General features: G+C 38.7%; 1 protein-coding gene across 1 annotated transcript in view; it reads left to right on the top strand.

Annotated features, from left to right (window-relative positions):
* LOC104150304 (A disintegrin and metalloproteinase with thrombospondin motifs 19) overlaps window positions 1-23566 on the top strand; it is a 152944-nt gene that overhangs the window by 111543 nt on the left and 17835 nt on the right. The window contains exons 16-21 of the mRNA XM_068928608.1: window positions 1343-1423; window positions 8234-8391; window positions 9279-9432; window positions 13459-13594; window positions 16109-16313; window positions 18276-18428. Of these exons, the coding sequence (XP_068784709.1) occupies window positions 1343-1423; window positions 8234-8391; window positions 9279-9432; window positions 13459-13594; window positions 16109-16313; window positions 18276-18428 (887 nt within the window). The remainder of the gene's footprint in view (window positions 1-1342; window positions 1424-8233; window positions 8392-9278; window positions 9433-13458; window positions 13595-16108; window positions 16314-18275; window positions 18429-23566) is intronic.

The following is a 23566-nucleotide window of genomic DNA, read 5'->3' as shown; positions in this document are numbered from 1 at the left end:
GTTATTACACTTTCAGTCTGTTGCTCAGAAAATATACAGTGTTTCAAGATTAAGTAAATCACTTATCGCAAAATAATATAATTAGAAGCAGACAATATATGTTTGACAGTTCAAGAGAACTCAGTGCATTACAGACTAAACTATAGTACTTTAAAAAAAAAAAAAAAAAAAAAAAAAAAAGCTGGGCACAGCCTTCAGATGCTTAAGTCCAGCCTTCTCTTAGGCTGGCGGTAATGTAGAACAGGAATCCTAAACCACAGATAGGTCTGGACGACTTTAAGCACAGAAAAAAGATGTCGACTACAGATCAAAAACTACTGAGAAGGTGGTTGTAAATACAAATTACAACGTCTCAGCTTTCTTTTAAGGCTTAAATAAATAACTAAACGCTTTTCAGGTTTTATTCAAGATTCAGTGCAGGTATGTAATACAGTGGCACTGCCATCCAAGCAGAACTGCTCTTCCTTCTCCAGAAGCTGAATGTCAGCAATACGTAGAGAGTGTTATTAGCTCTTAAGGAAATTAAAGAGAAGTAATGCTGCATGGCAATGATACCATGTTAAAATCATGATTATAGACAAGATGCTCAGTATTTTGTAATATACACAGAATAAAACCTTGTTTTACTATCCACTTCTTGAAGTCCCCCCAAATAACCTAACATTTGATTTTATTGATAACATTCGTAGTTGCACAGAATTTTTCACCTGTGTTGCCTTTTCACCCCTTCTTACTTGAGGCCAATGACTCAATAGCACTTCTTAATCCCACACTATATGAAAGCAGTTTTAATGCAATCCGAATATCTGATGAGTATACTTCAAAGCTAAAGCCATTCAAAACTGGGATTGTACACGTTAAAGCAAGAGGGAGCTGGAGTACAAAACATTTACCCCCCCTTCCATCCATAAATAAATAAATAAATAAATAAATAAATAAAGGCAATAGAGGACTGTTTGGTTTTTAGCATTGTGTCATTTAGGTCTTCGTGCTGAGTGAAGTTGGCGTTCTCTTGTGGTCATCTGCTGGGGATAATGACAGAAAACTGTGCTTGGCTGGAGGCAACTTCATCTGTGTATTCCCTAGCCCCGTTAACTCTTATTACATTTTACTTTGCTCTGTTCATTGTGTATCATGGCATATATATTGCACATAACACAGTTACATAGCTTGTTTCAAAGCTAATAGCTGACATGATTTGCAAGGACCCTCAAGCCGTTGTCATATCAAATATAACGTATTATATTTGAAAAGCAAAACAGAGGAGAATAAATGAAAAAAGTGCTAGAGGTGCTCTTCCGTTTTTTTGTATTTAACTCGGGACATTTGATCTCCTACTCAGGTTATGTGGAAGCTTTGGTGATACCTGCAGGAGCAAGGAGAATTAAAGTTGTGGAAGAAAAACCTGCGCACAGTTATTTAGGTAAACTTTATATGATTTAGTGTTCACACTGTTCTGAAAGCCTAAAAATCTGAGCTGAATGAAAGAGTATGGCAAATTTTGGAGAGAAGGCATAAATCTTTCAGCCTAGAATCCATATTCAGCACTGTAGCTAAAATGTGAAATATAATGCCAATTGAATTCTCCATGTTTCTGGGCTGTTTTCGCTTTTATAGTATGCTGTGCTAATGGTCTGTCAGGTGGTGTTTTGCTCTCTCAATTTCTATACTTGAAAACAGAAGAAATCAATGTACAGGCCAACAATATTTCTGTCTGGCTCATTTTCATACACACGTTTTATAATTAAGGTTTTAAAATAATATATAGCTCATTATATAATTGTATAATTAAGGCTCTAGCTGTAAACACAATGTAATCCCGCCTACAATAATAGCTGTGGCTTCTGAAGTAGAAGATAACTTAAACTGATGGAAAATTTGATCCCTTTTGTTCAGCATAAGTCAAATATGGAGGCAGTAAGAGTAAAGTGCCCTTCTCTGGATTTACTTGGTGGTAAAAGGCAGCATCCCTCTGATCTCGAAACTGCCATGATGCTGCTAATCCATTAATAAAACTGTAGTCCACATCAGTAGCGTCATGGACTGTTGAAGCAAATCTTTGGAGGATTTCTCCTTAATCACCTCAAATTTACTCTTTACCTAAGATATATCAACATACATCCCAGTAACAGGAGCTCCGGCCTCCTGGGAAAGGAGGCAAGGTACAGCTTGCAACTGCACATTCTGCATTGATGGATCTGCCAAGGCCTGTCTGTCCTTGTCTCACCTCCCTTTTGGGAGGTAGGAGCACAGATGTCCCAGGATACAGATTCCCTTCCAGTCAGGATTTCTTTACAGATTTGAGAGTTACAGACTGTGAATTATCCAAATATTAGCTAATCATCTTCCCTAGTTGACTTATAATAAGAAAAGATATATGAGATGATGGTTCTTCTTTCTTTGGTAGAATACTCATGAATAGAAATTATCTGTAGTAATACAGAGGAGAGAACAGGTATTTTTTTAATTTGAGAATATTTCCTAAAGTAAATACCTAATTAATTTTAGCACTAAAATGCCATATTTTAGGAAGGAATTTGAAATTTATTTTTAAGAAGTAAACTTGGAGTTGTAACCTTATCAGCTTAAAACTATGTTGGCCAAAGACTTGATTCATTGTCTTGTGCTTAAAAACTTTTCATTGTAAGCTAATGAAAGTTGTTTCAAGTATTACCTAGATTCCGATGCTATAAGGTTATGCCTTGGCTGATGCTAAGTTTTCTTTCTAGTTGGCTGGTTTTACAAATGTCTTCTGTTTTAAAACTTACTGTAAGATATAGAAGGGAAGTTTACAGTGTTGTTTTGTAAGAGATACACTGGAGTTTGAGATTAGAGGGCTCGTTCTTGTGGCACTGTTACATAATGGCATGACATGGTCCAACCCATAAGGATTTAATAAGTTGGTTAATGCTATGAAACTAAAAAAGTATTTTACAACCTAAAAACTGTAATCTTTTGGTCTGTGCTCATTGGAAATGAGAGCGAGAAATAATTTGTTTTCAATCAGAATGCAGAAGTGGATTAGCTGTATCATTATTCTCAAAAGTATGATCAATCTGCTGCAGAGATTTAGAGCCTGTGGAGGCTTGAGATTTAGCACTTGCATGACTGTAGTTTGTGAATCCGTTATAGGTATTAGATCCATAATTGTTCTGTGTTCTCATCTGATTTCCTTTCTGAAGTATGTTTCCTAGTTTAAAAAAAAAAAAAAAAGAAAACAAAAAGTGGTATCATATATTTAGGGTGAAGGTGTGGGAAAGCAGAGGTGGATCCAACAAAGCATACAAAGTTTTGAATTCCTCATTTCTGATAAAGCTAATGGTTTTAAAATGTCTTGGACCAAATTCTTAGATTGTAAAAATTATAGTGAGTTCAAGGGAAGCCAGTTGACGACCTGGTCTCATACCAGGGAGCAGTCCCCCAAGACTAAACTTGACCTCCTTTCATTTATAAAAGGTCATATAAGATGGTCAGTAAGTAAAACTTTTTGAAACAGTTTTTACATCCAGATGAAACAAATACGTATTCTTTAGCATTTGCAATTAAGTTCATATCTTTCAAAGCTGTCAGCAGTGCATCTGGTAAAGGGCAGTTTGTAATAATACAGATTAAGCTGCCAAATTCAAGAAAGTCTTGTGCGAGTTTGAATTATTTTTCAGCTGGATAAGAATGTGTACATTTTGTTTGTTTTATTTTAGTGCGTTAACAAAGTCTTTTTACTATCCCTTATTGCTCTTTTTTGTTGACTCAAATATTGGGGATCAAAAGAGCTTAGGTGCCCCAGCATCGCCGTGTGTGTGCACAAAGCCACACAACTGGCAACAGCTGAGCAACACATTTCAGAAAACATCCAGACTTGAGAATAAAGTCTGTTTTCTTCAAGTTGTGTTTAAGCCTGATGGAAATGTCTATTGAAATCTCACTTTGCGAAAGCAGGAGAAGACAAAATGAAAAGTGATGTAAACCAGCTCTTCCTTCGCAATCATTAAAACTAAAATGGAGGGCTCTGTTCACCAGGATGATCAGAACCACTTCAGAGTCTGATCCAAAATGTGAGCAAAGATGGGTACCTACATGGGGTCGCATGGTTAAGGTTATCTGCTTAGCATGTGCAAAGGGCTATCCATGCACATAAACCTTAACAGTGTATTTTTGCATGTACGTGTGTTAGCACGCATCTCACATTTTTTTTTTAGCAAAAATGTACCTTGTCTATGTAGAATTATGCGACAGGGTATATATATGTACACATGCATATATATATATACACCCTTAATTTAGTATTCTCGTGCAATTGTATTTGATACAGAGCAAATTTGTATTGTAGTTCTGTGAAATAAAAGGGTTAAAGTAAGTGCAAATTGGTCAGCAAATCTGTGAATGAAAACACGTAACTAAGAAATAGGCAGATAAATCAGGACTTTGTTTCTGAATTAAAGTTAATATGGGAAATAATTTCATTATATGTGTGAGCATTGCAGTATAGCAAACAAAAATAGCACTTATTTACCTTTAAGCAAAGTCTTAAAAATCGTTGATTTCCATTAGATTACAGATATGACTGTGGGTGAGGCACTTGCAAATCGGTGCTGTTATTAATTAGTTTAGCCTGGAAAATAAGAATTAAGCAGCACAACCTGACTGTTTTTATTTGCAAGAACTTTTGAGGAAAAAATACAACCTCTTTTTTAATGTGAGTTAGGCCTGTTGTCCCATCATATCAGAGCATGTTTTTTGCTTTCCCTGTTCTCAGGTTGTCATTATAATAGCAGTAATGATCTTAGCACAAAGATTTCCTGGACATTAATGACCAGTTGGGGTTAATTAGCTGAGGTGGTACTGAAATGCTATCAACTGCTCCTACCAGTGCATAGACCTCTGGAAGTGGCCTGTAGTTTGATAGTTATTGCTTATAAAACAAAATAGCCCTTGTGGGCTTGTGCTCCTTGCTCATTGGTGTGTTTAATATTCACGCATGAATGCAAGATATACGTCTACTGTCAGAATTGTTGTTCCAAAAGACCCACTCGCCAATTAGTAAACATTGATCATGTATAGGAATACTGAAAAGTGAATAGTAGAAATAATTTTTCTAAATATAACAAAAACGTAAATGCAAAAGAGACTCTTCAGCAAGAACTGTGAAATTCGTATGTGTTAGTTTGTCTATATTAGGTCCCTTCATTCTATTATGGGCTTACTAGTAAGAGCTGTCAAATGCTTGAACTCTAGCCCTGATTAATTTTGAAGTAAACTTGTGATTATTGGAATATATCATAAACATTATTAAATTTTTCTGGTGTTTAGGAAGACATGTGCCCATGCTAACATTTGCCGTTCTGCTTTACAGCCCCTTAATGGCATTTCTTTTTGGTTTCCCTCCTCTTACTTCAGAACCTTTAACCTCAAAACAGTGACTTGAAAAAGACTGAAGAAGCAACACCTAAAGGAAAGCTTGGTGCAAAAAATGATATCAAAGCTCACCTTCAGTTACGTTAGGGTAAAGAGCAAGGAATTAATTATCAAACTTACAACGTGACCCTATAGAAGAAATACAATATCCAATAGAAGATGCCAACTATTAAACGATGGCGTCCTATGCAGTACTATAACTGTACCAGTAAAGTTAGTCACTTTTAACACCTTTAGATTGTCTTCCTATTTAAATAAAGGCTGAAAAGGGGGTTGTAATATGAAGTTAGAATAATTTCAGTCTTTTGAACAGAAACAATAACACATCATGCCAAATTGTATGCAGCTCCAGATGATGTGCAGTGGCATCATATATAAGGACAAGACAGAACTTTGTCCTTTGTAGGATGATAAGCTGAAATTTTTCAAAAGTATTTAAAGAGTTTAGCTACTTAATTCTCAGGTGTTAATGTTCTGTAGGTGGCCTGAAAGGATCACCTGATGACCTCAATGGAAGTGAAAGCAATGACTTCCATTGAAAAGAGGTCTCATGCAAAGTACTCTGATCGAGAATTGAATTTCAGATATTTTTTATATTTAAAAATTTTCATTGTAAGCTAATAAAGGTTTAACCTCTCTAGAAAGTGTGGCAATTTCAACTTTACCAAAATTACACAGTTAAAACAGCACTGCCTTTTTTGAGTAGTCTTCACACAAGAGGAGAGACAAATCAGGACAGGGATCTGGGAGTGGAAGGTGCAGTAGCTGCCCGTGTATAATGTCGCAGCTCTGTGGCTGTGCAGCCCGTAGCACTTCATTGAAATTAGAGAGTTGTCTATCCCTGGTACAGTGATTAAAAAATGATACGCTATGCTCATCGCCATCACTTAACTGTCATTGTGATGATGGTTGTTTCATGCTCGGCAAAAATGCTCGTGTGTGGAGTTAGCTCCTTTGTTTTAGCAGTGAAGTTTTAGTCTCAGTGGCAATTACAGTAGGTTTCACTGGCCAGGTTTTTTTCTTTTTGGGCAGAGGGTTGTTCATTTGTCTGTTGAGTTTAGGTGCGTTGCTCAGTTTGTTTTATAGCATGAGAGAGGATACACTTGCATGCTAAGTTTTCCTTCTCTATTGTGTTACTGCTTCATCCTTTTCTGTAAGCCAAGCGGAGTGGGAGTCAGTGTGGTGTGGCGTGGAGTGAAACTCGGTGAACTGGTTCACCATATGGGTTGTGACAGAGTCAGGAACAGAACCTGGATTGCCTGAATCGAAGCCTAACTTTAAAGCACAAGGACACCCTTTCTTCCTTCTTCCAAACTCTGTGGCTCAAGTGGGGCATCTGAGAGCAGAATGTGCAGGAACGGGCATTTTTCTGTTTTGTGGGAATGCTGGGGCCAGGGTCGCAGTCCCCCGCGCGCACCTGCGTGCTGCTGCACATACATACATTCATTTTAAAGACAAGCCTGTGCAGGGTCCGCTGCTCTCCAGGGAGAAGATGCCGCTCCATCTGAGCAGCATGACCCGACTGGACCTCGGCACTTTCAAGTGCGTTCGTACTGTTTCCTCTGCTGGGGAGAGGGTTTGGCCCCTACAGTTTAACCACTAAATGGAACTTAGTTAGCATTCAATAATAAGATCTTTAAACCTAAAATACCGATTTTTGAATCTTGTAAAAACGACTGGTTATTATTAGCACGGGGCTGTTTGACAGTGTTGATGGATTTTATAGTCTTAGCGTTTAACACAGTGCTGTAGTGGCACACATCAGTGGTGTCTCAGGCAGTTGTATTTCTGCCAGTCCATAGACCTATTGCCATTGTTTCCCATGGAAACAAAACATAACAGTATAAATATGAATAGGAGAGAAGCTGATTACGGGAATGACTCACGTTAACTTACAACTTTAAAAAAGAAATTTTGGACAAAGCTTGAACTGTTGAGTTTCTCTTACAACAGTCTGATGCCAAACATGCAATTTCAATGAAGAGGAATGTGTAGAACTTCTTGCCCAGAAGGTGACTTCAAGTATATTTCATTTCACATGATTATTTCAGACATGATTCTAAAATAAAATAAAATTACAGGTTCTCTTCAAAGAAGGGAGTCAATTCGGAGCTCACTGTAAAAATGAATGTAAAAGACTGTAGTCTCAGTGTTTGGAATGTACCTTACTTGCCTTTATTTATACTTTTGGATATTGATTAGGCCAAAAAGAGAAATGATTCAGCCAAAATGAACTAGCTTTTCCCACTGGAAATCAAATTATGTGGTGGAAGTCTGTGTAAAATAGGTATTTAGGTGTGATGAGGGTAGCATTGTCACATTTTGAGGTTGGGAAAAAAAGAAATCGAGTGGTTAGAGCGAAAGAATTCTGAACCAGAATTTTTTAAGGTTTTACTCTAATTCCACAAATCCTGAAGCGTTTGTTGTGACAATTGTATTTCCTATGTATGTCTTGTATGGATCATAGAAATCACCACTCTGGGAATAGAGAATGGTTGTCTTTCTCTTAATCGGATTAGTTCAGTGATCAAATTGTGAACCATGCTGGAGGCTGCCAGGCTCTGTAGGCATTAAAACACTGACATTAACCTCAGTTTTTGTTAGGCACATGTTTTTGCCAATCATTCCTTCCAGAAATTGTTTCTAAGTACATATACATGTACATGAAGTACCTGCATTTTAAGATCAACAAATATCTTTGCAAACAGGGTCATGTAATTTGATCAGCCTGTTAAATTATACTAATGAGAAGTTAAAGGAGGCCAAAATCGCTCCTGGACAGACGCCTTTTATACTGATCTTTATTCATATATTTTTGCAGCTCTTCGAGATGCTGGAAAACAGTCAATCAATAGTGACTGGAAAATAGAGCATTCAGGAGCATTCAATATTGCTGGGACTACTGTCCATTATGTTCGGAGAGGTCTCTGGGAGAAGATATCTGCCAAAGGTCCCACAACATCACCTTTACATTTATTGGTATGAAAATACGTTTTTTGCATTTTGGGTGGTGGGTTTTTTTGTTTTTTTCAATTTGAGTCAAATATTAATGCATGGTAACTAATATTTTTTTCTAGGCTTCTTACGATAATGAGATTTATGTAAGTTATACCTGCTGATCTGTCAGCCCACTCCTAAAAAAACCTATTTAAATCCAGTAATAATACTATTATCCAATTATTGGATAATAATAACCAATAATAAATCCAATAATAATAAGTTGTTGAGGCAGGATGAAAAGTTTCAAATTCTTTACATTACTTCAAGTTTCATAAAAGGCTGATGTGCAGCTAGAGTCGAGAGATACAAATTCATATCATACATTTTCTGTCCTATTGGCTGATGAGAGCACTTCATCACCCTTTCAGGGTTGTGATCCTCAAGTTCTCCGTGAAGAAGTGGAGTTGTGATGCTTTTCAGCGGAGGGAAGGGAAAGTTGATAGCCCCAATGACAAAACCAGAAGGAGAGAAGGAGTGATGATGAGGAAGTACCTCACAATTCAGAATCCTTCAAATGTTCTTTGGACAAACCATCTAAAATAGGTTAAAATCTGATATGTGTCAAAACAAGATCCCCCCCTTATTGAAGAGCACTGAAATCATAGGGAAGGTTGACCTCTAAATTTCTGGTTAATTTTGTTTGTCTGTTTCTCAAGGAGACCTCTTTTACCTATAGATTAAGTAAGATTCTTTTTTCCCATTATCTGGAGTTGGTCACTTCCATTAATTTCTTCTAGAAAAACCATCATTGCAGGACTATAGAGCATTAATTCATTCTGTTGCGCTCTTCAGGTTATTTTGTCACAGGTCCAGTTTGTCTTCAGCAGTGGCTGTGCAGGTAGGTCTTCATTCTCTGTGTCCTGCAGGTGCTGCTTTTCCATGACCAGAGTTATGGCCTTCACTATGAATACACAATCCCACTGGATCCTCTTCCTGAGAATCAGAGCTCTAAAGTACCTGAACCTCTTTTCATGTGGACTCATTCTGGCTGGGAGGACTGTGATGCTGTATGTGGAGGAGGTAAATACATGCATACATGTATATGGCAATTAAAACATGAGGTGTATTAATATTGGAGGCGTTGTTTGTCATTGTAGCATTTTTAATAATGATATCATCATTGCAGCTTGTGTGCTAAGGTAGTCACAGAATGATGGAGCACATATTTCAGTCTTATGCCTCCTGATTAGATTAAAAGAATAATGATAGCCATAGGAGAACATGCAAACTAAGTAAAGTAAGTAGACAAAAATGATAGTAAAGGAATGAAATCTAGATTAACAAAGGGAATTAAGGACACCGTTTCCAAGAAGAAAAGGAAATGCAAGGGCTAGAACAGGAGTAGAAAGTTCATTGCATTTGTATTCCACTCTGTATTGGGAACTGTTGAAGATAAATGATCTGTAAAAGACATTTCGAACTACAGAAAAGCTGAACCGCACTCTCAGATCAGCTATGTGCAATTGGTAACATGAGTTGAGGATGATCCAAAAACGTGGAACAAATGTGACAGCAGATATTAATATGATGATGCAATGCTTTTCCGATGTTTATGTTTATAAACCATGAAAGTGTGCATTTGGAAAAAAAACTACAGGCACAAAAACAGATACTGGAACATAAACAATAATGTTGTAACAAAAACCTGAAAAATTGCTGTTTAGAAGTTGGTTACTGGAAAAGGTTATTACAGTGGGAAAAACACTGAGATTTTTAATGAGTGCGACCTACAGAGATCTGTTTTTACCTGGAGTAATCAGACTTACGCTGTGAATACTACGTTGATCTCTGATACCTGTCTTTCCTGCTCACAACCTTGACAATCGTGGCTCTTCTGATCAGCAGTCCTGAAAGTTGTTGTGCACCTTCTAGTTGAATAGGAAAGCATGGAAACGCTTTACTTTCTCATAAGGGCAGTTTAAAGAACACAATGTTCTAGCTACTTTGCCTCTGTGAACGATCCTGGTGTCACGACAGATTACCGTAGTTTCCGTAAACATGCTTTTTGTGGTTTGGTAAGAAAACTTCTTCCCTGAAGATATTTTGTACGTGGTGCAAGTAGCATCCTCTGTTTCTTAATGGTGCACTCAGATGCACTTGGACTATTCATGTTTTTTACAATTTCCTGAAATATTTTTAGTATAAATTTAATGTTACCACGTCTCTTGTTATTGCCTCAGATATTTCTGAAGTTACTTATTGTCTGGAAAACCTCTTAAAATGCAATATGTTGGTAATTTATTCTACATTAATACTTTTCTAAATATTTAAGTGTTTTATTGTAATGTTTATTGATCGTATTTTTCTGACGTAACTGGCTTTCGGTTTTTGTTATTGTTTAACGTAGTCAAGTTAATACAAAGTTCCATAAAAGGTATTCGAACTGTGAATATTCTGAAGTAGAAGTTAAAGTTTATTTCTTACTTTAGACAGAATAATTTGAACTGTTCTGTTAATTTTTGGGTTTCATATGAAGCAATAGCAAACTTAAATGTTGCCACTTGTACCCTCTGTAAATATTTGTGTTTGAGTTTTAAGCATCAATATTTTGATGACTGAGATTAATAACTTTACCAGTTATCCGTATGTTTTCTTTAAATGTTTAAAATGTTTTTTCAGGGTGAAACTTGATGAAGCTGTATGGTTTTGTGCATGCTTATATACATAACTTGTCTGTGACCTCCTTTGTTGCAGAGAAAGCTTTCTTTGTGCATGTGTGTAGGAGAGAATATGAACACACACATGTATATGTAAATGCAGAAAAACATGTCAAACATCAAATACTGTAGAGGATAGAATAGTTGCATGTGCTCTTGCATACCCAAGTGCAGTGTAAAATGTCCGTTGTGATCACACATACACAATGCATATTTATAACTTTACTGCTCTCTCCATGGGCATATTTCTGACCACTAGTGACACAGCATTCTTAACTCTGTCTTGCTCCTGCATACACCCTGTTTGTCAGTAAACTTCCAGACAGAAGTAAATTGCTACACCTTAGCCATAGGAGCAAATGGATGTATTTTCTACTAAATTAAGTCCTTAATTCAAGGCTTGCTAGTTTTCAAAAAATTATGCATCAGTCTGATTTCAAGTTACTAATTATAGGAGCTATTGCATTTAATTCTGATTTCTAACCCTTTTTGGCCTCAAGAGATACCAGCTTCCAACCCATCTATTAAAGCAAGGTATATTTAAAAGAATATGCGTTAGGTCTCAGCAAACAATACCTGACCTTCTGAAATTATTACCGTGCAGATCAGATCAGTTATGTGGCCCTTTTTCTTTAGTTGATGGGGAATAGGACAGGCTCCTTTTTATTGAAGGTTGCAAGTGCTGATCCCCTTCAGCTGAGTGTTGGCCATATATTGGCTTGCTGATACATGGCTAAACCAGGCAGAAACATTAAACTCCAGCGATACAGAAAAGCAGGACTTGTTATTCCTTTCCTTATTGTATGTGTTAATGGACGAACTTACTTTCTCCTTTCTGTGAAGTGTTTCTGCAAGCTTTTCTCAATGTCAGGGTCTCGGTGGTTGAGAGAGAAGCAATTAAGTCAGTAAGACACTGGTTTTGGCCTATGATTCGTTACAGGGATAAAGCAGCAAAATTCTGTCACTGATGGTGTGCCAAGATTGGATTAGAAAATCACGTTGTTCCCTACAAACTTTAACACTTTTCTTTATTTTTCACTTTAAGTATCGAATATGCTAAGGAATATTCGAGGAAGGGCAGGGAGGGCAGGCGGGAGTCCTGGCTGCCGTGCTGCCGCTGGGGCAATGAATCACAGAATCACAGAACGGCTGAGGTAGGAAGGGACCTCTGGAGATCATCTAGTCCAACCCCAGGGTCATCTAGCACGTGAGCACATTGCCCAGGATCGCATCCAGGTGGGTTTTGAATATCTCCAGGCAAGGAGACTCCACAACCTCTCTGGGCAACCTGTGCCAGTGCTCTGTCCCCCTCACAGGAAAGAAGTTTTTCCTCATCTTCAGATGGAACTTCCTGTGTTTCAGTTTGTGCCCTGTTGCCTCTTGTCCTATCGCTGGTCACCGCTGAAAAGAGTCTGGCCCCATCCTCTTGACACCCTCCCTTTAGATATTTGAATACACTGATGAGATCCCTTCTCAGGCTTCTCTTCTCCAGGCTAAACAGCCCCAGCTCTCTCAGCCTTTCTCCATAGGAGAGATGCTCCAGTCCCCTCATCATCTTTGTAGCCCTCCGCTAGACTCTCTCCAGCAGTGCCATGTCTCTCTTGTACTGGGGAGCCCAGAACTGGACACAGGACTCCAGGTGAGGCCTCATCAGGGCTGAGGAGAGGGGCAGGATCACCTCCCTTGACCTGCTGGCCACACTCTGCCTCATGCAGCCCAGGAGACCATTGGCCTTCTTGGCCACCAGGGCACATTGCTGACTCATGGTTAACTTGTCATCCACCAGGACACCCAAGTCCTTCTCGACAGAGCTGCTTTCCAGCAGGTCAGCCCCCAGCAAACCATGCACAGAGGTTGGGGGAGTGATAGGATGCGAGTCCAGCTGATGGAAAATGTGTGCTGTTGTGTACTTGAATATATACAATAGCAGTAAGATACTATGCAAATGTATTTCTGTCTGCCTGTTTTGCATCTTTTTTCTGTACAGTTAATAAATCAGTGCTTCTTTTTCAGCCCACCAGAGCCTTCCACCCTTAAACACTCCTGGCATCTTCTGTTTCCAAACTTGAAATTCAGTAATGTAGAAACAGCCCATCCCACTTGTTCTAAGCATGTATATGAGTTCAGCACAAGTTGTTTCTCACAAAATGTTTATTTTTCTAATCAATGGCTTGTAAACTTTTGTAGAAGGAATGAACCTAGTATGATGTGTATTTTTATAGCGTTCTAAGTGCATAATTTAACATACTTTGTTTTATACTTCTTTTAGCCGAATTCTACATAAAACAGCTGTATCTGATAAAGTTACCTTTGGCCTTCCACAGGCATCATTTTTTAACAAAGTTGTATATTCCTGGTTTTTCTACATACTTGCTTTATTTTTTGTCAGGTGAAAGAAAAACAACAGTGTCTTGCACAAAGATTATGAACAAGAACATCAGTCTTGTCGACAATAAAAAGTGCAAATATTTAACAAAACCTGAACCACAGATCCGAAAGTGCAATGAGCAGCCATGCCAGACCAGGTAATAGTTATTTGATTAAATTAGACTGTAATATCTAGATGTAAAAATCTTAGGAGCTACAGGGAGAGGTGACTGCCTGTGGCACTGAATGTGCAGTAAATACATACATCCAAAGGGTTATAAAGAGAAACGTAGGGAACACTGAAATGTTGGCTGCTGTTTCTTCTGAGCCTCAGTGAAACAGAGGAGAGAGCCTTAAGCACGTGCCTGAATCAATTCTTTCAATAAAGCAGCTCATTACTTTCCTCAGTAAGAGTTCCCACAGGCTGATGTGTATTGTGAGACCGAAATTTAAATGCTGTTTATATAGGGATGGATTTAATCTCGTGCTTTTAATTAATAATGTATTTTAGTGTTTTGTTGAATGAACAAAAGTGCGCTCTTGCAGTTTTTGCGCTCTTTGCAGGAGCTGCGCTCCTTTAGAAGCACACAATACACTCTGGGTGTACTAGGCAGTGAAAGAAACAGTTACTCATTTTTAATACACTAGTTTAACTTGAAGTATAGACAGTCTTCCCCTCCCTCCTCTCCTCCGTCTCTCCCCATCCCCTTGTCTGTGGATCAATATGCAGAACTGGACTTTGATGGTTGAGTGGTAGAAGAAGCAGAGGGTACTTTTTGCCAGAATTTCACCCCAGGAGACAGCCTGTGCTGAAAAGACACCACCTCAGTTGGTGCCGAGTGGTATGGTGGCCTGTCACCTTGCACCAGCCAGTCAACGCACAGCGGCTGTTGCCTGCCACTCTTGCAGGGACCTTTCTACACCTGCCGGGCATCTTCTGCAGAGGCAGCGTGTCACCGCCACGCAAAGCCAGCATGAAGGCTTCTGCCTGTGACCCGTTTCACCGTTTGCAATCCTTTTTCTGAACTGCAGCTAAGAGTTATGCCTAGGGAAGTCCTTGAGTATGGTGTGGACTTGGGGAAAGTGCCTGCCACATTTCAAGGGAGGGGAGGACAGAGAGCGATAGCTGGTGTCCTCGGTAGTGAAAGCAGGGGTAGATCTATTGGAGTCATCTGGAGGAGAGGTGGATGGTATTTTTAAAGAAAGCAATGCAAAGTAAATAAAATGCAAATGTTTTTGAAGAAATGTATATAAAATGAACCAGATGACATAGTTTTCTTGGAAAGAATGAAGTACTGAAATCCATAAAATACAAATGATGAATACATTTCAAGTTAGACGGAACTGCTGAGGTTCTGACTTGCACAGAGTAGACCATTAAGCTTTAGAGGGATTATTTATATTCCACTATATGTGTCCTGGACCAGATTATTATTTTGTTAACATCACTGTACACTTAATGGATAGAAATGAAATAGTGTAATCTTTTTCTGAGGTATTGTCAACTACTTATTTTTAATATGCTGTACTTTTTTCAGCTTATTAAACAAAAAATTAAAAATGTTATTAGTTGCTACTTAGGGATGCTATGCTGAGAAGTGTAGAAAGATATCATTCTCCTCAGATTATGTATGCAGTTTTAATATACTCTTTTGATCCTTGCAAAACAAATATTGTTACCTTTGAATGGAAATATAACTAAAATATAAATAGTTGTTTGTTATTGGCTCTTGAAGACATATCTTAAACTGTATTACATTACCTTGACCAGCTGTGATTTGTAAATTGAGTCTCTGGACCAATAATAAGAAACCTTAGTTAAACCTTATATTTTCTTACCATAAATGCCTGACAGAAGGTTGGACTTGCTATGTAAAGTTTCAGTTTCTGAAAGACTCTCCCTCACAAATCCAGTGTCTTGGGATGCGCTTGTATACTGCATCAATGGCAGGACTTTCTGATTTTTTTTAAGGGCATACGGCCGTAGTCTGGAACTATTGAAAAATATTGAAAAAAACTATTGGGAAAAATTATGCTCTAGAACTACTGCTGTCCAGATATGTTGGCTCTGCCAAGCTTCATCAGCTTTCCTTGTTTCTGTAATTTAAACCATGCATCTTGAGTTAGGCCTGAGACTAAAGAACATGAAGACAAGTTGGAGCTTTTATGTTTCCTCCAGAGCAATGAGCCTTTGGCACAGGAGTAATTCTGTCTTGTAACTGTTTTCAAAGGATGCTGGACTTTATGTGCAGGGCATGCACTTGACATACAGATATTCATATAGCTATCCAGTGAATAGTAGGTTGTCTGGTCAGTGACCTATCACCTTTACACTGTGTATGGTTGCATTTTGGAGCTTTTCTAATAGGAATTATAATGACGGAGAGGAGAACTGGTTAAGAAAGAAAAGGTATTCTGAAAACATAAGAACAAGGGGTGGGTACTGGGGAGTGAAAAATACTGAAGTGCACATGAACATGTTATTTAAATGTAAGACATGTTAGATGAATAATTAGTTCATTATCACATTAAAAAGGAGACAAAAAATGCAAATATGTCTTAGGCAGCAAAAGTATTAGCAAGCAAGAGAATAAGATGACCTAAAGGGGACTGACTCTTCCATGCCTAATTTCTTGTTACTGTGTCACCTATATATATATCTATCTTTGCAGATGGATGATGACAGAATGGACTCCGTGTTCAAGGACGTGTGGCAAAGGGACCCAGAACAGACAAGTAGCCTGCACACAGCAGCTCAGAAACGGCACCCTGATCAGAGCTCGGGAGAGAGACTGCCTGGGGCCGAAGCCCGCCTCTGCGCAGCGCTGCGAAGGCCAGGACTGCATGACGGTGTGGGAAGCGGGAGTCTGGTCCGAGGTGCTGCATTTAGTTATACAAATATTTCATAGTAATTATTAGTGCCCTAGTGTTTTGGAGGAATATGATTTTTTGTCAATGACAAGTGGCATAGCCCAGCCTAAAGATTTTTCTGGGACCTCATGCAATGATTTGGCATAGGGATCAGGCGCTCTGAAAACAAACTGTTGAGAATTACTACCTTTTACCTAGCTAATGTTCTGGGATGGTTTTGTTTGGCCAGTTTTCGAGCAAGTGTAGTCAAGTATGTCCTGACTGTAGTAGTGGGTAACTAAGGGCAAATAGAATTAATCAAGGCCATCACTTCTCAGTTATCAGGACTTGTGTTCAGAGGGAGAACGTCTCTGAAATGCTTTTGCGCCAACGGATGTTAATCAGGCAAATGGTTGCTGCTGTTCTGCTTCACAGAGACCATGGGGGAAGCTGCTTGCAAAAAGCACACTTCCTTCCCTTCTCTTTTCTCACCTCTTTTTCCAAGAACAGTACGCACAGTGGGCAAAAGTGCTTGTAAGTAACAATTTCACATCCATTGCGTCTTGAAGCGCTGGTGCTGACTCTAATAACTATTTGAAGATTTTTTTAATATATTTTTACTGTGCGTGATGATTAGTTTTTCTTGGGCTTCTGAAAGGCTTGGTAGTATGTGACTGTGGAGGCAGACGGGGTTGGTATCACTGCCATCTGGACAAACTGAGGGGGTTATTGGAGCTTCTCCCTCCCCTGGAAATACAAGGCAGTTCTGCATGCCTCCCACCGCAGAAGCTGTGTCGTCAGTCCCTCAGGGTTCAAAATAAGAGAACAGCTTCTGAATATGAGTGCAGTCCCTCGTTTGGACTCCTCCGCTCATCAGCCGCACTTAATCTCCCCGAGCAAGAGAGAGCTAAGGCACAGGGAATATTTCCATGGATGAAAAGCAGATGCTAAGGTAGAGATGAAAGAAGTAAGTAGCAGGAGTTCCTGGTCTTCTATGCAGAGGTTTATAGTGCAGGAGCTGGCACTGGGAAGAATGGTGTTCGCTTACAGAGGTGAGAGAAAGAAACCCGGATTGTTTAGTGCGTTTGAGAAATCAGAAAGAGGTGAGCATGTTTTTGTTGGAAGCAATAATTGCATTTTGAAGAGTGAGGTGTTTCCCATGACCATTCCCAATATCACCATTACACTGGAGGCTGGCCACTGCTGCTTCCTGCAGTTGTAATCAGCTTGGCAAAAGAGAGTTTTAATCTGCAAGCAGTGGGATGATCGAAAGCAGTGATAATGTTTTGAGAAGGAAATGGCATAATTTTTGGCAGTGTAAGTGGGACTAGCTGAAAAAAACACAGATTAAGACCTTCTGTGAAGTGTTAAGGCAGTTTTCACATACTATATATGCAGTGGATTTGAATTTTCAAATACAGTCTGGATTCTTGCATACAGTTTTGGAACCTTTACTGTGCCATTTTAACCTTTTTCCTCTCAAAAAGGTCTTTTAGACACTAGTACAGTTTATTTGAAGTTGCTTCACATCTTATTCCTCTGAACGCTACTTAGATTTTCTTTCATTATGTTTTCTTCAATTCTTAGAACAATATTATTGCTTAATATGTTAGCTCTATGTAAACTAATATGTGAACTGTATCTCTTTGCACTCACTTGATCATAACCTTTCAAATACTTCCTGATCCAAATACTGTTTTAAAGCTTAATTTTTCCCTAAGCAGGTATTTTTGATCATTTCAACCTATGTATTCTTAGCTGCAAACGCAGAAATGATTATTCTGCCCAACAAGGGATTTTTGTTCTTTTGTTAGTTTTAAACAAATCCAGTATCTATACATGTGAGGATTGTAAGTCAGGAAATTACTGAAGTCTTGAATTATTTATGTTAGCCTGGCAGAGGTCATTAGAAGGCCAAAGGACTCCTACTTTGTTCCGTGGAGTAACTATGTCTCTCCTGAAAACCTGAAAAACGTCTGTTTCCAACAGTGCTCTGTAAAGTGCGGTAAGGGAGTACGACATCGGACTGTGAGGTGCACCAATCCCCGCAAGAAATGTGTTTTATCCACAAGACCTAAAGAAGCAGAAGACTGCGAGGACTATTCCAAATGCTACATCTGGAGAATGGGAGACTGGTCGAAGGTGAGACACCGTCGATGCTTGTGCCACTTAGCGTAATACATTTTGCAAGCTGACTTCTTTGTAACAAGTACTAGTTTTATCAGAGGTGTGTGAGTCTTCCGGTTGAAGTAACAAGGCTGCAAACAAAAGAGAAGCTATAGTCACACTGTGACCGAAGTATAAATAAAAATCATAAATAGGAAGAAGGTGTGGACGAATCTTAAAAATCATGCAGATGTGATGTAAATGTACTGTTTTCGGTAGGCAGGCAAATACTCCGGGGACTGGAGAGTTACTGTGCAGAGTCAGATATTTGTGTCTGCGAAGTCATCCATCAGGATTATTCCCTTTTCAGGCCTGTTTGAGACTAGTGATGACACTTGATTAAACAACGTGGCAGTTATCTTGTTTGTAGTCTTTGCTTATTTTCAGGTTTCCTTATTTTCTTACCCACTTCTGGCCAGATAACTTACTGAGCCGTGTGTTATATGCACGGTGTACTGCGTTTGGCTCGCAGCACGAGCTGATTGTTTCTAGATTGCAGAATAGAGGCTATCTGTTGGCTGCATGCAATACATGCTTTGGTTGATGTGGGATCTTTAACAAAGTGATTCTGGAAAGATAACTTATTTCCATTACTGAGCATTAACAATACTTTCCTTTGGCCATGCTACTGTCCTCTCCACACACACACGCAGACACACCCCAACTGTAATCAATTATATTTCTCCTCTTTAGCTGCGGGACCCTCCAGCATCCCAGTTTGCACATTTTATTAATTTGTGTTTCTAGTAAGTAACACCTTCCAGCCTTGTAAGGAGGCACCTTTAGGCTATTAAGGATCCAAAAGGATTCCATTTAATATCTAGGATGCATCTATTACTGCCTTTTCTGAGCACCTGATGTAGCTCTCAGTATGTTGTTTCCTTGGCACGTGGCTTCTGATTTCAGTGAGATACATAAGCTTATGCCAAACTGTATCACAAAGTCTTGGTTAGAGCCATGATTAAGTGTGTTGCTGGACTGAGACCTTGAACATCTGATACAGTTTAGAATATTCAAGACATGCTGAAATACTGAAATTGAGCCTTGAGGGGCAAGGTTCTCTTTTGCCATATTGTAGACCACACTTTAGCGGAGAGATTGTAAAGGAACTTCTGTTCATAACTTTGCACACACCTCTTTTACTTTCAGTGCATAACATTCTTGCAGTAGCTTTTGAACTTGCTTGTATGGAGAAGTATTTAATATATTTTTAGTTGTCTTTTGTGTGATGTAACAGCTGGAAACAAGGACTAAAGCCAGCAGTATATGACTAGCCAGCCTTCCAAGAATTAGCTGCAAGTACTCTGCGGGCAACTAGTGTTTCACAGAACTCTGCTTGGGAGCTCCCATTTTATGGCCATAGGGAACAAATTGTCACTATCAATTTACTATTTATTCTATTTTCGTTTCTTCTCTATAAGTTAGTTTTTAACATTTTGATTACAAGAATAGTGTCAAGTACTTTTTTATAGTGCTGATCGTTGAAAATGATAGACTGGAACACCTTCATAGACACTAGAAGATGACTCTCCCCCTCCTCTTGCTAGCTACTGCAAAAGCACAAAGTAGTATAACCGTTAATTTTTAAATGACAGGCAGAAACAGCTAAATATCAATAGCAGGGTTACTTTTACAGGAAGATGTGTATGGAAATAAGTCTCATATTTGCATTTCCATACCACAAAATGTCAATAAAAACCTGCATCATTTAACACTAGAACCAGCAGGGAATAGCCTATGGAGCAATGACCATCTGCTTTCTCAGTCAGAAGTGATCGTTCAAATCAGGGTTGCTGAGGTTATGCAGGGATGCTCAGACAGTTACGCTGTGTTCCCAGTGCCCTCTGGATGGAAGAAGGACTTTCTTCTCTAATTCAGTACTTGCCACAAACATCTATGCCATAAATATGCAAGAACTTATTTTTTCTTTTTTCAAATTTCCTGACATCTCGTATATTCTGCTTTCCTTCTACAGTCAAAGCCGTACCACTGTCTCCCAGATGGTACTTTAAACTTCAGAACCAGAAAGCTAGGAAATACTTCACATGGAACTGACAAAACCTTTTGAGCAGTTAACATACAGCCTGCAGCCTGAGTGTGACTTACGCAGCTGAGATTTTCCAAGATTTATACCAAAAAATAGATACTTTAATTTCTCTACAGAGACATGAGTTCAATTTAAAGTATACTTGGATTTCCTTTTTTTTTTCCCCGTTACTATTCTGTTCCATTGCTAGAGTACATAGCAACGTGAAGTCATGGCATACATATTAATGTGTCCACAACGGGGGAAACAAATGGAAAGCTCAGATAAATGTTAATCTTTGCTCACTATTTGTTTCTAACTCAAAGGGGTTCAGTGCAGCCTTCTGTGTTCACTGTTTTTGCTCTTTAGGATCTTTCTTGACATTGACAGAAGGCTGTTCCTTTGAGCAGAGCCAAATTCCCCCAAGCTAATGCCAAGACTTGGCTTGCAAAGTTTAAATGACGCTTCTCACACATTGAAACAAGAGGCTTAATGTGATCCTTATTGGCTTTGCTGCTCCCCTTGAACTCCTAAACCGTAATTTTAAATGGAGCTTAAATTGGACTATTACTGAAAAGATAACATTTTTAATAATCATAATGGTGCTGTAATGGAATTTAACTTGTTTCAGAGATACAGTCACATAGAGATCAAATAATTTTTTTGCTCATCGTTTTAACAGTAATACCAACAAGATCAAAGCAAATTTGACCAAAATCGAAAGCTCCAATAGGTCAATAAACACATCAGTCCCTCTAAAACTCTGACTCTTAATTTGAAAGTATGCTGCATAATCTGACTGTATGTACCATTAAATTCCGTAATAACTCTTAAATCGGCCAAGCGGCTCAATACACTAAACACTGCTGTTCTTAACATCAGCTGGGGCTCCGTGCCTGCCCTGGTGAGGAAAATGAATACGATGACAAAGTATAGAATAAAGGCTCAAACTGATTTTCTCGAGCCAGCACCTAGAAGCAGGGAGTCCTACCAGTTGAATTCTCTTTTTCCGGTAAATGCTATCCTTGGAATATCGTGCTTAACAATGTAAATGTTGCCTTCAGAAGAGGAAAGTTCACCACAGCACCTACAGCCCCAGTTAGTGAGAGGCTTAGCTCCTTTACTAAGCCACCTATTACCTTTTTTTTTTTCCCCCCCAAGGATTGACAAAGAGTGGGGGGTTTTGCTCGTGGGAATTTGTGACCTGAGGGTGAACAAGTAGGCAGAGGAAGGGTGAAGTGAAATGCTTGTTTACAAGTCAACCTGACTTACTGGAGAAGTTCACATCATCTAGAAGTAGCTCTCCAAAAAAGACTTCAAATGGAATAGAGTGCTTTCAGGACAGGTTTTTTTGTAGTTTACTTTATGTAAGACGCGTCACAGATTTTTTTTATATATATTATTTAGAATCTTGAGAACATTGGTGAAATAAATGAAGGGGGGCAGTATGAATTTTGAAAAGGAGAATAATTGGAGAGATGAATAGGTTTTGAAAATAATAATAGAAAGCCTATGTTTGATGTGATGTTTTATGGGAAACCTTTGGAAGGATTCAGCAAGGGTTAATAGGGTCAAAACAATGGGCAAGGGAGCCGAATTTAGCAGCAGCCATTTGTAAGAACTGAAGAGGTATAAAGCATATGTGTGTAGGAAGCCAAAGAGGATAATGTGATATAAGTTCTAAAAAGAGATTTGGCTATGGAAACTGGAAAGAAAGGATGCATTCAGTAGCTGCTAAAGAAGCAGCAGCAACAGGATTTAAATAGTATATATGTGTTAGACCAGTGCGGCAGAGGAGTCAAATATGACATCTGGGATAGGGTCCTATTGGGTGGGATGGTGACTGCTTTGTCTATAGTCTGAAGAAGAGAAAATGAGAATGAAGGGTTTATCTGATAAAATTTTTCCAGTGAATCTCAAAGGATATTGGAAGCAACTGCTTAGTTTTTACACCAATGAGTCCTAGAATGCATAGCTCATTCCAAATTATTTACGTAAGACAGACAGTACATACAGTGCCCTCTAGCAAGTGGAGAAAAATTATCTCCAGCTGTTAGCGGGGAGACTGAGTAAACCCAACAGTTCGCATAAAGATCTCCCAGTTTAGCTGTACAAAAAACAGCTGTCAGTGAGAGGAGTGTTCTTGTTTTGTCCTCGTCAAACATGGTGCAAAAATGAGGAAAGAATAAAAAACAAATGCATTTTTTGCCGTGTCTTCAACAGTGTGGGGCATTCAGCCTTAAAACTGTGTGTTTAAATGTTTAAAGAAACTCCAAATTTCCATAGCAAGTAGACTCAGCAGCTTTGGTCTCCTTCAATTAAAACATAAAGCTTAGAACTTGGATATTATTAATGATATAATTGCACTGACAAGGTAATTAGCCTTGGTTTTATTCTTTGGTTCCCAATCCAAAATTATTAGCTCTTTGAGATTCTGGGAATGGAGCAGTGCTGGCCACGATTCAAAATATGACATTATTAATAGATGTATGGACGAAAAGATTAAGTGACTTTTTTGTGAAATAATGCAAGTCAAAGTAATACTGGCATCATGTTAATAACTTTTATATTAAGTTAATTATACAGTTAGTTTCCAGCAAATGAGCTATATCTTTTTCAGAAATGAGGTATGAGCAAATCATATAGAAGCTGTCAATATAATCAAGTGAGAGCCGGGGGAGGGTGGGGGGTGTTCATTTCCAACTGATCCTGTAATAGTAACCTAATTTGTTTCAGATAAAGCTTTCTTCTAGATCAGTTCAAATGTACTGCATTCTGCCTGGCGTAAAGGTAATGTCATGTTAGTTTCCTAGAAAACCAGAACGAGACTACTCTTAACAACAGGCAAAAGCACTGATAGACTTAGAAGGATTTTGGAAGTAGACGTGACCCATTTTGTACATGCATAATTCCCATGCAAGTGGGACTCTGATATTTTTATCACGCTGAAAGCTAGTAGGACCTCTTTGCTGGTGGTCTGTTATTACTGATATGAGCCTCCTCAGGGTAAAGTAAAGTTTTTGGGAATGGCAAACTGGAATCGGAAGGTGATTTAGGCAGATGATGTATTGCCTCTGGAAGAGCAATA

The sequence above is a fragment of the Struthio camelus genome, chromosome Z (genome assembly GCF_040807025.1).
Source record: "Struthio camelus isolate bStrCam1 chromosome Z, bStrCam1.hap1, whole genome shotgun sequence".
NCBI classification, from domain to species: domain Eukaryota; kingdom Metazoa; phylum Chordata; class Aves; order Struthioniformes; family Struthionidae; genus Struthio; species Struthio camelus.
The sequence above is the reverse complement of the archived record's forward strand: the minus strand, read 5'-3'. Positions and strand labels throughout refer to the sequence as shown.